This window comes from Phaseolus vulgaris, chromosome 9 (assembly GCF_000499845.2).
Source record: "Phaseolus vulgaris cultivar G19833 chromosome 9, P. vulgaris v2.0, whole genome shotgun sequence".
Taxonomy (NCBI): Eukaryota; Viridiplantae; Streptophyta; class Magnoliopsida; order Fabales; family Fabaceae; genus Phaseolus; species Phaseolus vulgaris.
In genome coordinates, this window is record NC_023751.2 from 35,338,349 (window position 1) to 35,352,605 (window position 14,257).

Genomic DNA, 14,257 nt, shown 5'->3' on the forward strand with positions numbered 1-14,257 from the left:
TAAAAACTAAAATAAAAATATACTATGCATAAGAATAAGAATTCAATACTAAAATAAAAGTGGGATTAACTTATCACCCGTTCATAATAAAAATCTTGAACGAATATGTGTTAGGTGAATATTGTGGTTAATAATATTATTATTAGTATTAATTATACAAACAAATATATGTATCATTCTATATCTTGTCATATAATTTTAACATTGATGTACGTATCCTAATGTATAGTTTTCTATACTCTTCATAACACTCATACTTTTACAGTGGAAAATCACAAATATATATTTTTAGTTTAATGCAAATAATTTGTTTAGGAGAAAAATATTTTTTTTTAATAAAAAAATTATACGATAAAGTTCAAACGTGCAAGTGTTATATCTAAATTTTTTTATACACAAATTTTGAGACTAAATAAATACCTTTTTGTTGATGTAAATATATATTTTTTTTCAATTACTACAATAATACCTTATAATCGATCTAGCCCTTAATTTACAGGAATGTATTCGATGATGTTTATTTCCAAAGAAAAAACTAAACTAAACCATTCGATTTATCTCTTTATGAAAATTGGTTTACTTATCAAATGAGGAACAAACAAATTTAGCGACTAAAAGTAAACATTGTTCAATTTATAAGAATTATAACTATATTCAAGACAACTATTTAAAAATTATTAATTTTTTTTATATAAAAATTGATATATTGTGAACATATTTTAGTTATTTAAATGGTTTATCGTGTTTTGTTTGGATTGTTAGTTTTGTTGATTTAAGTTGATGACACTGACACGGACACTGGTACGACACGGATACAAAAATACGTAAAAATTTCAAAATGTAAGGCTCAAGGACACGAATCTATATATTATATAATTATGAATTATATAAATTGACAATAAAGATTTATGTACACAAATATGTTCCAGATTATTTTTTAGAGCAGAAAGATGTTTTTCATGACTGGTTCACAATGATTTATTTCTTATTTTTATAATCATAATAACAATTTATACAATAAAGTTTAATTTTTTAGAAAATTAATGTATTTTTCCTTTTTAAAATTGTGATAGAACCTACTAGAATTATTAGAAATCTAACAAATACTTTTTGAATTGAACACTTCACAGATACGTATCCTACGAGTGTCGGTGTCCGATATCGGACACCGACACGCCATTTAAGAGGAGTGTCCGAGCTTCATATGCCGCTCTTGTTAGTACTTTAGTTTCTTTTGTTAAGTGATAACTTTCTTCCCCTGTCGGGATATGTTATTGAGTAAGGTATGCTTCATTTTCATAATTTATATAAGGATTAAATCACACTTAAAAGTAATTCTATTTATTTAGAATTTAATTCTATTTATTTAGAATTTAATTCTATTTATTTAGAATTGATAAATTATAGAAACTATTTAGACTTTGTACCCAAGTTATACCTAAATTTGTTTGGCCATAATAGAAAATCCTCCACTAAAAAATAAGCTATTTTGATTTCAGCAGAACTTTCCAAACATTGCCTATGAATGAACTAATTACGCATGGATTTATGTTATACGAAGAACCCTATTAATGGTAAAAATAAAAAAGGTATTTTTAATAGAATTTTTTAATATAAAAAATGTATCTGTGCCTTTGGACTCAGTTTTGGTCCCAGGCCCAACAACCAAAGGACAGGTGGCATTAAATCATGGACGTGGGTCTATTTATGCTGATTGCGTAATAATAAATGTTGTTCTGATTATTTTTGTTCCTTGCTCTCTCACACGTAAGAAAATACGATAAAAAATAAATATACAAAAATAAGGTTCAGTTCTTCTAATTATTGATGCGGCGAAATAGACTCATTAATTTTTATATCACCAGAAAAAATAAATTAACTTTTAAATTTTGGTTGCCAAATATAATAATAATAATAATAATAATAATATAATAAAATCGTATCTAATCATTATTATTTCATAAAAAGTTTCATAAGGAAAATCTTTAATTGCAACATGGAGTGAGTAGTTCCTTTCTAGGTTTTCCATTTTCACCTGGAAGCAAAATTCGTTCTTCTTACAAATATAATGAAACTTAAATTTTATAAAAGTAAAATAATAATAATAAGCATATAATCTTTTATTAAAATAATTTTAGTCACAAAAATATCTTATTTTATCCACAGAATAATTTATTTAAGAATAAATTTAAATGAAACGATCAATATTTTATTGAAGAGTTAATTAAAAATTACATCAAAATGAAATTTGAGCCTAAATATAAATTTAACTTGTAATAACTAATTCAAATTGTTTTCTTAATAAATATCTTATATATAGTAAGTTATGGAATTTATATGTCTCTTAAATGATGTGTTTATGTCGAACATGCATATTGGACACTAAATTTGTATGATACTTGCGAACTCGTACAATACTTGTAGAACATGTATCGATAAAGTGTTTGATTAAAAAAATATTTATTGAATTTTTGACGATTCTAAACAATTTTAAAAAGAAGAAATACATTAATTTTCTAAAAGCTCAAATTTATTGTATAAATTTTTATTATGATTATAAAAATAAAAAACAAATCTTTTTGAAACCATCTTTCTGCTGAAACATAAACATAATTGTGCAAATAATTTTTTATTATCAATTTATATAATTCATAATTATATAATATATAAATCCGTATTCCCGTGTTCTACATTTTAGAGATTACACGTATCTTCGTCTCCATGTTCGTGTCGTATCCGTGTATGTGTCTATGCTACATAGAACATAAGAATACAATTAATAGTTGAAGTCTTCTTTCTTTTTCTATTTCTTTTTTGTTCTTTTTTTTTCAAGAATGAAGATGAAGATGAGTGGGTTATGTGAATGTCTTAAATGGACCAAATTTATTAGAAGAATTTGGATATTTCTAGGAAACATCATAAGCAAGAGTCCAGAGAGGAGACAGTTACATGTTGAACTATTGATACTGTCACGTGATTAATTCCAGCCTCAGTCATTTCCCTTGCTCCTTCTCTCCCTATATAAAGTCCCAACCCAACATAAACAAACCAACCCATAAAAGGAGTAACAAACACAAACTATTATCACACACCACCTTCAACCAAACCACACCATCACCCTATTCTCTCCCCTTTCTCTCTCAACCTTAATCATGGAGAATATTGAAGAGTACAAGCATTACTGGGAGACCACCATGTTCCTCCAGACCCAAGATCTTGACAGGTAACAGTTAACATTAATTAATAGTAATAATGATGATACTGATGAGGAACCAATCATTAATTAATCAAAAAAACTATTTGGTGTGTGATGAATTGAGCTAACATAAGCTGGTTTATTCGTTTTGGTGTTGTTTTTGTTCACTAGTTGGGGGTTCGATGAGGCTTTATCAGGGTACTACGATTCCAGCTCCCCTGATGGTGCTGCTTCATCTGCAGCTTCTAAGAACATTGTTTCCGAGAGGAATAGGAGGAAGAAGCTCAACGAAAGGCTTTTCGCGCTTAGATCGGTGGTTCCTAATATCAGCAAGGTAAGGTTTGTTTAATTGATTATTTACCTGATACTGTTTTTTCCTCTACCAATACGAAGAGGTGTGAGGTGTGGGTGTGACTGTGAAAGGTGTTGTTGTGCCCATCAACAGTTCTCCCAATATTGAAGATGTGACGGCAATGGGGAAGAAGAAAGTGAAGAGCTTTGATTGGGGGTTTTTAGATAGATATTGTAGTACTCTGCACTGTCTCTGAAGCCTCATCGTCCTTATGTTAACAATAGAATTTCAGTGTTTTCTTTCAGTTATATATGTTTATTACCAGGGACACTGTTTATTCGGTGTACACATTTATAACTTTGAATAGGGTAATTGGGAGGGTGAGGCAAGGCATGCTTGATGTTTGTGAATTTGTGTCTGTTACAGAATCATGATGAGTGGCGTTTGTTTGTTTGTTGCAGATGGATAAGGCTTCGATTATTAAGGATGCTATTGAATACATCCAGGAATTGCATGAGAAAGAGAAGATAATCCAAGCTGAGATAATGGATCTTGAATCTGGGATGCCAAAAAAGAGTAGTTCAAGCTATGATGATTTTGAGCAGGAACAGCTTCCTGCGGTGCTGAGGTCCAAGAAGAAGAGAACCGCGCAGATATACGATTCAGTCAGTTCAAGAAACACCCCAATTGAAGTCCTTGATGTGAACACACCCTTCTCTCTCTCTTGTATTATTGATAGTATAAAAATGATGTGGGGTATTGTGGTTGTTTTTTGTTGTTATTCGTTTGGAATTTTGAATTGATTTTGATGTGGTGGATGCAGCTGAGCGTTACCTACATGGGGGAGAAAACTGCTGTGGTGAGTTTGACATGTAGCAAAAGAACAGACACAATGGTGAAACTGTGCGAGGTGTTCGAATCTTTGAAGCTGAAGATCATCACTGCCAACATCACTTCGTTTTCAGGGAAGCTTCAGAAAACAGTCTTCATCGAGGTCAGTGTTCTTAGCTCCTTTCCTTCACAACTACTCCTATCTTATACTATAATATTCCCTCTCACTTTCTTTATTCCCATTAAATTAGTTTTGGTAATTTGGTAGGTACGTGAGATCCCAAATCCCTTTATAAATACTATTGATAAATAAAGACAATCTTATATAAATGCAGTGTGTGTGCATATCATATAATACTACAAAAATAAAAAGTTTTACAACAAGAATTTGGGCCTACGTGATAGGGAAGCACGAGACTACTTTAGCAAAAGTGAAAATGTGGAACACCCATTAGGAACAGTACTAGACTTTTGAGGCCAATCATAAGGGCTTTAACCATAATTTCTCAGTAAAGTTCGGTCAAGACTTAAGACTTGTAGTTTTCATCATAACTTTATACCTCAGATACTTACCACCTAGTTACATCAAATAGAAGAAAACATTATGTGACTTTCACAACTTCAAAAACTCTGAAATGTTGTCACTGTTAAACTTACAGCAAAATTGAGTTTCAAGGAAATGGCCTTCCCCTTTATGAATATTGTAAACTAAACTTCCAACAAAAGAAGATTCTGCTTTCTTTTCTGGATGCTTCGTTTTCTTTTGTGTGGTCTGAAACTTGTTGGATAAGTTGTTTTTAAGAAGAAAAATTTAGATACGTCAGTGCCAAACATCACTTATAGAGTCTTGAGATTTTGTCATCATTGCGATCTTCAACATTTATAAAAGACAAAATTTATGCGGAGGGCGATAGTTATTTAAAGTGTGTTTTTTAATTACCATGAAGTCAAGTTGGCTAGGGTGTGTTTCAAATATGTAAAAACTATTTTATTTTAATACATCATTCACGTATAGTTAATATTTTCTTTTGCTAAAAAAATCATTTCATTTCATCGTAAGAGAATAGCTTTTACATAAATGCGTATGAAATAAATAAAAAATTAAATTCCGAGTTTCGTGAAAATAATTTATTTTATTTTTTTATTAAATTTCAATGGATAACTTAAGCATCTAGTTTATTTTATAATAACCACTTTTGTATTATAAAAACAAGTTAAAGTTAATTTCTCAGTATATTATTACACGATTAACTTTTTTTACATATTTACGTAAGATACAAAAATATGATAATGGCATCATCGATGCATTCGAAAAAACACTCTAGATTTGATTTTCACTTGTCCTGTGTTTACAAATTAACTAACAATTAAAATTACTTAACTAATTAGCTAACTGACTAAGTATCTCTTAGTTACATGGTTTGTGACCCATCAAATGAAATTTGAATTTACCTATAAAACAAAATTTTAGCTCACCATATAGTATATAATAATATGAGAATTTCTCTAGTCAATAAAAAAATCTCTATAGATTATGAATTTATTCTTTATAAGTGAATATAGTAATAGATAATTTAGAAGAGCATAATATATTAAAAAATATTATTTTGACAACTGTAAATTTATCCGTTCCGACCTTAAATCTTGTTATATAGACTCCCACTATTCACCGTCAAAATTAATGACAATTTATATACTTTCTTCCTTTAAACTGTTGAAACGTTTTTTAAAGACAAAACCGTGACAAAACACCAACTTTTAAAGCAGACAATATGCGATAATTGACCTAACAACGCTATATCTCAGATTTGAGATCAGAACGGAATAGAATAGAATAGGATCTAGTATAACTGAATAAATTCTACAGTTTAGTTCTTAGTCTCAATGCTAATTTCAGAAAGAAAAAAAAATATAGTGAACTCCTGGGAAGATTTCTGTTTTCTTTTTTCCTATTTTAGTCGTACCAAACACCTTCCTCTTTCCTTCTTTCCCTTTTGTTTGTCGCTTTCGATGATTCATGCATTCCAAACCAAACAACGCAGTCCAATTCCCCTCAGTTAAATTTTATCTGGGTAGCCTCTAAACAGTGTGCAGACATCATAAAACCTACATTTCTGTCATGCTTAAACAGTTCCACAATCAACTTCATTTGGGATGACAACACTCACATGGCTGCGACCCTGTTGTTGGAGAGGGGACACAACACAACACAACACAACAGAAGAGAACAGAGTATTAGTAGTAAAACCAAAAACCAAAACCAAATTTTGAAAAACGTGTTTCTCGTTCTTCTTCTTGTGAAAAAGGGCTTCGTGAACGGCGTGACTCTTCCCCAAGTGGTGCCGTTTTTCAATCGCACACGTTCTTGTTGTTTTTGTTGTTCTCGTTTGTTAGAAACAGTAACAGTAACATGAACAACAAGAACAACAAGAACTCTTACGTCCTACGACATAACGAAGCTTCCTCCTCACTCACTCTGTCGCTTCCACCACACAGTATTGTAGGCTTCTGCGTTCACTCTTACTCAAACCATTCTCTTTTGACCAATCGCAGAACCACTCTTCTAATTATTACTACTTTAATCTTCGTTCCAAAACGTACACATCAAACACCATACATAAACACGCTGATTAAGGAACCTTCTTATTTCCCACACACATAAACGTGTTTTTTATATTTCATTCAAAGTCAAACGCTAGCACGAGGAAAACGATAACACTTGCATGTCATTCTATAACTTACGGTCCAAACTAATTTTTAAAATGCCCACTTGTGTTTTCAGATATCAAACGCGATTCTCAACTCCAAAAGTCCTTTTTTTCCAAATTATTTTTAAAAGGGTCTCGATAAAAAATTAATAATAGCTTAGAGATATGTGTTCATTTTTTATTTTAAAATAAGATTTTTAAAACTATGGTACCTCTTTAGAAACGACAGCAGTTTTTTTAAAATATGAAACAGACAAGTGTGTTCCAATGTCCAACCGTTGTTTCAAGGTCTACGCCAAATAATAAGAGTTTGTTTAGAATATTGGTACCAGGAGAAAGACATGAATTGTATTTATCCACAAAAATTTATTTTACTAAAAAAATCAATTTTAAAAATAAAAAATAATTAATTATTATATTAATTAAATTATATATTATTTTAAAGATTAAATAAATTATTGATATTTAAATTAATTTTTATTGTTAATAAAATTTATAAATTAATATTTAATTAGATATAAGATTTTAGCTGTCAAGTAATTAATAACTAAAATTTTAATAGCTAACTAGATATTAATTTAGAAACTAATTTTTAAATTTTATGAATAATAAAAATTACTTTAAATATCAATAATTTTTTTTAATTTTTAAAATAATATCTAATTTAATTAATACAGTGATTAGTTATTTTTTTTCTAATATAATGATTAATTATCTAATTGGTAGTGATTTTTGTTTCTTGTATTGTTGGCTAATACTTAGTTGTCTGAATAAAAAAAGCTAATACTTAGTTGTTTAAATAAAAAAAAAGTTAATACTTAGTTGTCTGAATAAAAAAAGCTAATGCTTAGTTGTAGGTTTATTTTATTTAAAACATATAACAGAAATAGTTTATATATTTTAAACAAGTGAGAGACATAGTTGAAGTTTAATCATGAATTATTTATTTTCAACTTCATTACTAAATTTTTTTATACAGTAATTAATAACAATGGAATTTAAATTCAGGAAATTATCATCTTTTGTTGTTGTTGAATGTGGTAATATTCTTGTCTGGTTCTGAGTTAGTTATGTGAACTCCAAAAAGATAATGATTGCATAAGAAATATGTAATAGGTATTAAAATGAGTGTAAGTTGATAATAAAAAAAGAAACAAGTGGTGCACTAATCTGTCTTTGTAGAAAGAATTAAAATATATGTTTAGTGTGTTTTTGTTATAAAATATGGAATGCTTGACGTGTTCTTTTCTCCTCTTTTCAATATGCTATACACATGTCAAACCATCCTTCTAACTGCTCAAACTTTCCAATCAATTATCACTATTCTTTAATAGTGGAAAACATAGGGTCGATAGTGAATGTTTTACTCAAATTTTTACGATAATAGAAATATATTATATTTATAAAAATAATTTTGGATGAGTCGAAATTGAAAAACAAAAATAGAAAGTAGAGAGTGATTGAAAGTGGAGATTATATTATTTTATATGTGAAATTTGATATAGAAATGTAAGAATGTATGCTCTCTGTTGCTTTAAAATAAGATACTAAGGAAAGAGCGAAGAAGTCATATAAAAATTATACATTAATATTAATTTAAAAAATTAAAAAAATAATTTTATTTTTTAAGTAACACTACAATAAAATCATGAATTAGAAACCAACTTTTAGATACCAAAATAATTAGTTACAATAGTAATTAAATTAGAGACCATTTTAAAAACTAAATAAAAAATTGGTTTCTAAATTAGTTTCTATTATTGTTAAATAGTTTCTAAATTGGTATCTAATTAGCAACCAAGGTTTTAGAAACCAAATTTAGAAATTAAATAATTGATAGTTAAAACTTTGGTTGCTAATTAGATACCAATTTAGAAACTATTTAACAATAATATAAACTAATTTAGAAACCAATTTTTGTTGTAGTTACTATTGTAACTAATTACTTTGGTCTCTAAAAATTGGTTTCTATTTCATGATTTTATTGTAGTGTAATTCATATGAAATGACAAAATACTCATTATATTAATAAAATGAGATATATTAAATAATGATAGAATCATAAAGAATTTGTGTAAAAAAAAACTATTATAAAGAGAATTGTCTTTATATATAAGTATAAATATGTTTACATTTTTTTATTTTTAAAATATCATTTTTATTTGTTTATATGGTTTAGTAGTTTAATTTGATATGAAAGTGTCTGAAAAGGAACAATAGGCTAGTGTTATAGAATGAAACAATGAATAATTTAGAAAATAATTAAAAAATAATGTGATGATAAGTGGGGAATAAAAAAGATTATTTCTTTTCTTGAAACTATGTTTGAAAGGTTCTTTAGAATAATATTATTGTGACTATGATTAAAAGTATTCCACTTATTTTATCAGAATTTTAGGTTCCAACCCTTCCTTTGTAGGAATGTTTAAACAAACAATATTGTTAAAGTATTCTTCAAATGCTATATTTTTCTTAAAAAAAGTATTATCAAACAAAGAATCTCTGAAAAATTGAAAAGAATATATATCCTTATAAAAAAAGAAAGAATATATATCCTACTAAACGTATCTCCTAGACTTCTAGACTTGAATATGATAACTTAATTCCTTCACCATTTGTGTATTCTTTTATTTCATTTTTGTTTTCACCTTTTCTTTAACAGAACAAACAATTATACAAATACTTAAAAAAAAATTATTAAATAAAAACTAATTTTAAAAATTAAAATAATTAGTTACTATTTAAATAAATTAAAATAATTATTGATATCTAACATAAATTTTATTATTAATAAAAAATTATAAAATAGTTTCTAAATTGACATCTAATTTATCCATTACTAAGATTTTAGTTATTTATTATTTTATATTCTAAATTTTGAATTAATCTCTATTAATCTTTTAGAGACCAATTTAAAAACCTAGGTAGCCAATTTAGATAACAACTTAGACATTATTTTTATTAATAATAGAAACCACTTTAGATACCAATAATTTTTTAATTTTTAAATTAATATCTAATTTAATTAATATAGTACCTAATTATTTTTAATTTTTAAATTTAGTTGTTATTTATTATTATTTTGTTAGCAAAATTAATGTGACACATATGTTTTAGAAAATTATGAAAAGATTATATCTAATTGTATATATATATTTTCAGGCGAATGAAGAAGAGAAATATCATTTGGAGATAAAGATACAGACAGCCATTGCAGCTCTTAACGAACCTCTAAGCCCCATGAGCATTTAAGGAAGAAGAAACAAACACATTACAACTTCTGCTTTTTAGTGTATAAAGAGAAAAGTTTAGGAACCATGCCTTTATAGAAGTTTCTGCTCATTAAGTGCAATTTGGTTTACTTACCCTTTTTTTTCCCTCTCAATATCATCACATATGACAAGAAAATTATTATATAAAAGATAATTTTATAGACAAAAAATAATTAGTTTTTACATCGATTAAATTAGAAATTATTATTTATTTTTTTAATTTTTAAATTAATTTCTATTATGGTTAAATAATTTCTAAATTGATATCTAATTAGTGATCAAGGTTTTTGCTACCAAATTTAGAATCTATATAATTGGTAGTGAAAACCTTGGTAGTTAATTAAATATTAATTTAGAAACTATTTAACAATAATAAAAATTAGTTTAAAAACTAAATAATTTTTGTAACCTTTAAAATAATTTCTAATTTAATTAATATAATAATTAATTATTTTTTCTCTCTAAAATTAGTTTCGGTTTTAATTTTCTTAACTTTTTCACTTGAAAAAGTTTGCAAGTTTCATACCTTTGTGTTCCTCCTCTATCAACTTATAATAAAACTTTTTTCACACCATCTTGGATTTTCATTTTATTTTATTTGTCAAATGTTTTGTAACTTGTACATTCTGAAACTGTAACATATCATAAGTTTGTCTCCCATATGGTCTCACCTCAAACTTATTTGTCCACTCTAGCATCAAACTACTATTTTTCTTAACAAAATAGTTGTTATTAATATTTATTAAAAAAATTGGTTTTATAATCCAATTTATTTTTATAGTTTTTACAATGTTTTTATAATAATTATTAGCTCTTTAAAAATATTTTTTTGGTTTATTTCACTGATATTGATAATAAACTATACTTAGAATCCGCGGTTTCTAAATTATATGAAACTTTAAATTTGTGTAGGTTAAATTTTGTGGCGATATAATCCTTTTAATTATTATTTTGTAAGCTACAATAAGTAGTTTTTTTAAGTAGTTAATATTCTTACCTTTGTTGTTTAAGTAGTTATTTTTAATCGGTAAAAAAATATAAAACTTTTTAAGTATGTTAAAATACATCATCTTGCCAGCATAATAAAGATGTTGTGAAGAAATTATAAATGTGAAGATAAAAGGTAATAAATTTATTAAAAAGTTTTTAAATAAAAAAAGGTCTAGTTAAAAATTGATTAAGTAATTAAAAATAGAATATTTTTATTAAAAAATATATTAAAAATCCTAAAAAGAGCGTAATATACGCAGTTTAATAAAGAAAAAAAAAGATTTAAGTAAGTTATTTAACAGTGTTCTTCATATGGTGGTTACGATTTAAAAATAATTGAGTTAGGTTAATATAAAGAAAGTCTGAATTGAAATTTATAAAAACGCGTTTTCCTAAATTTGATGAAGAATAAGACAGAAGGAAACGGAAAAACTTGAAATATAATATTTGAAAATATGAATTATTAGTCAAAGGTTGGGAAATCACTATCTCTAGGTCTTTATATAATGTGAATTGATATTGGGTTAGAGTTCCAAAATCTAAAGTAATCCAATTAATTAATATAAATATTACTTTGATTATATTATAGTACATTTAAAGTCAAATTTGGAAGATGAATGAGAGGGATAAATACAAAAAAACTAAAAATAAGTAACAAACAAATGGCTATCATAATAAAAGCATCAAACTGTATAGAAAATGGCTATCATAATTCCTTTTTTCAAAATGTTGACTCAATTACATAAGTAACAAACAAAATAATTTTTTAAAAAAACTAAAAATTACAATTGTCATTAGATTCGCGAGCCACTCAAAACATTCTTAAAATTATAATATAAATCTGTATATGCATTAACCACATTTAATATATATATATATATATATATTTATTTATTTTGTTGTTGAAGTATATTAAATCAAAATGAGTGATGTTACCAACCTATTTTATCTTCATGATAGTAACAGTCGAAAATATTATTTTTTTCCAAAAAATATGAAAAGAATAATAATTTTATAGATTTATATTCTTTATCTATATTTATGAAATTAAAGTTATTTAAAAAATAATAATTTATTTGAATTATATTTTAAGATTATTTTTTCTTTGCGTTTATATTCTAAATATTAATTTAAATTTTATAAAATAAAATTATCTACATATATTTATCTATAGTCATTCACAACTATACAAAATAGAACTATATTTTCAAAGCTATTCCAAAGTAGTGTTTTTTTTAAAATAAATAATATTATCTTGATAAAGTTACCAATGATTATTTTTTTTATAAATTTAATATATTAAATAATTATATTTCCTTTTTAATAATAATAATAATAATTAATATTTTAAATATATTTTAATTTACTATTAGAAAAAATTAGAAAAAAAAAATATTTTCGTTAATCTATACCTATATATAAAGGAATTCCCCTCTTAACTGCTCTTAATTTTTTTTCTTATTTTATCCTTATATTAATATTTAATTTTATTATTGTATTATGGTCATTGTGTCATTTCTTATTCCCCTCTTAACTGGTTTTAATTTTTTTTTCTCATTTTATTCTTATATTAATATTTAATTTTATTATTGTATTATGATATCATTTCTTATTTTTTTTACAATATTTGGTATATGTAGTGGGGCGATTTTGATTTTGATATATATAAAGGATTCCCCTATTAACTGTTCTTAATTTTTTTTTCTATTTTATCCTTATATTAATATTTAATTTTATTATTGTATTATGGTCATTGTTTCATTTCTTATTCCCTTCTTAACTGCTTTTCATTTTTTCTCATTTTATCCTTATATTAATATTTAATTTTATTATTGTATTAGATGTCATTTCTTATTTTTTCTACAATATTTGGGATACGCAGTGGGCGATTTTGAATTGAAAGAGAGGTGGAAAAGCGTTTTTGAATTGAAAGAGACGTGGAGGAACAATTATGAATTGAAAGAGAGGTGGAGGAGTGATTATGAATTGAACGAGATAATTTATTTTGAAAATTTAATTGCATAATGAGGAAGAGTGTCTGTTTTATGAAAAAGAAATAAATTTAATAAAATATTTGAAATAAATGGAGCAACCGTTTTGAATTGAAAGAGATAATTTATTTTGAAAATGAATTGCATAATGAGAGGGATTGTCTATTTTATGAGAGAAATAAATATTAGGAAATGTAAGTAGTGACCAAACGTGAACAATTTTATTATTATATTCACTTCCTTATAAGGAGTAATTTTCACTCGTTTCATCCAAAGAAAAAAAAAATGCTCATAAATTTGGATACATTTTGAACCCTCTTCCTTCACGCTCCATGTTCTTCTCCTACTCTCACCCGTCTTAGTTCCTCTTCAATCACCACTGTACAATAACAACCATCATTGTTTCATCCTTCTCACACTTCCCAAAGCGTTCGAAGTAGAGACACGTCTCATTGTTATAGGATTTGAACATTTTTGTTTCTATAGCTTTCTTAATTTTTTTTATATTTTTATATGAATCCTAAGCCCAACTTTGCAGGCAAAGTTTTTATGTCTACTGATGCTTTGATCTATTAGATATTACATAAGTTGAAAGTTTGGTAATTTGTATTTAGTTTATTTTTTTATTTTTTCAACTTCTCAGCCATGGAAGACATGGATTCAATTGATATGGTGATAGATTCTACAACTTCCAACATACAACCATTTGCATTATGTTTTGACATTGTTTGCTGGTCCATTTTTTTAAACCTTAATTTTAATCTTGATAACCTTACAAAGTTCGACATTACACCCAAGTTAAATCAAAATTTAATATTCAAAAACAATAAAATGAAAATATAAAAAAATTAATATAAAATCTTATAAAATTATTATCAGTTGTATATTTAGATAATTTACATTTCTTCTCATATAATTTAATATTTATTAAAATTATATGAATATATAAATAATAAAAATAAAAAATGTGAATACAC

The 14,257-nt window shown here is 26.0% G+C and overlaps 1 protein-coding gene across 1 annotated transcript; it reads left to right on the forward strand.

The window, feature by feature from the left end:
• The first annotated feature begins 2,885 nt into the window (after positions 1 to 2,885).
• Positions 2,886 to 10,392, forward strand: LOC137821705 (transcription factor bHLH35). Its single transcript, XM_068626426.1, has 5 exons — positions 2,886 to 3,223; positions 3,368 to 3,530; positions 3,950 to 4,189; positions 4,312 to 4,482; positions 10,190 to 10,392. Exons 1-5 carry the CDS (start codon positions 3,153 to 3,155, stop codon positions 10,277 to 10,279), a joined length of 735 nt encoding a protein of 244 aa, XP_068482527.1. The 5' UTR covers positions 2,886 to 3,152; the 3' UTR covers positions 10,280 to 10,392.
• Positions 10,393 to 14,257: the final 3,865 nt, after the last annotated feature.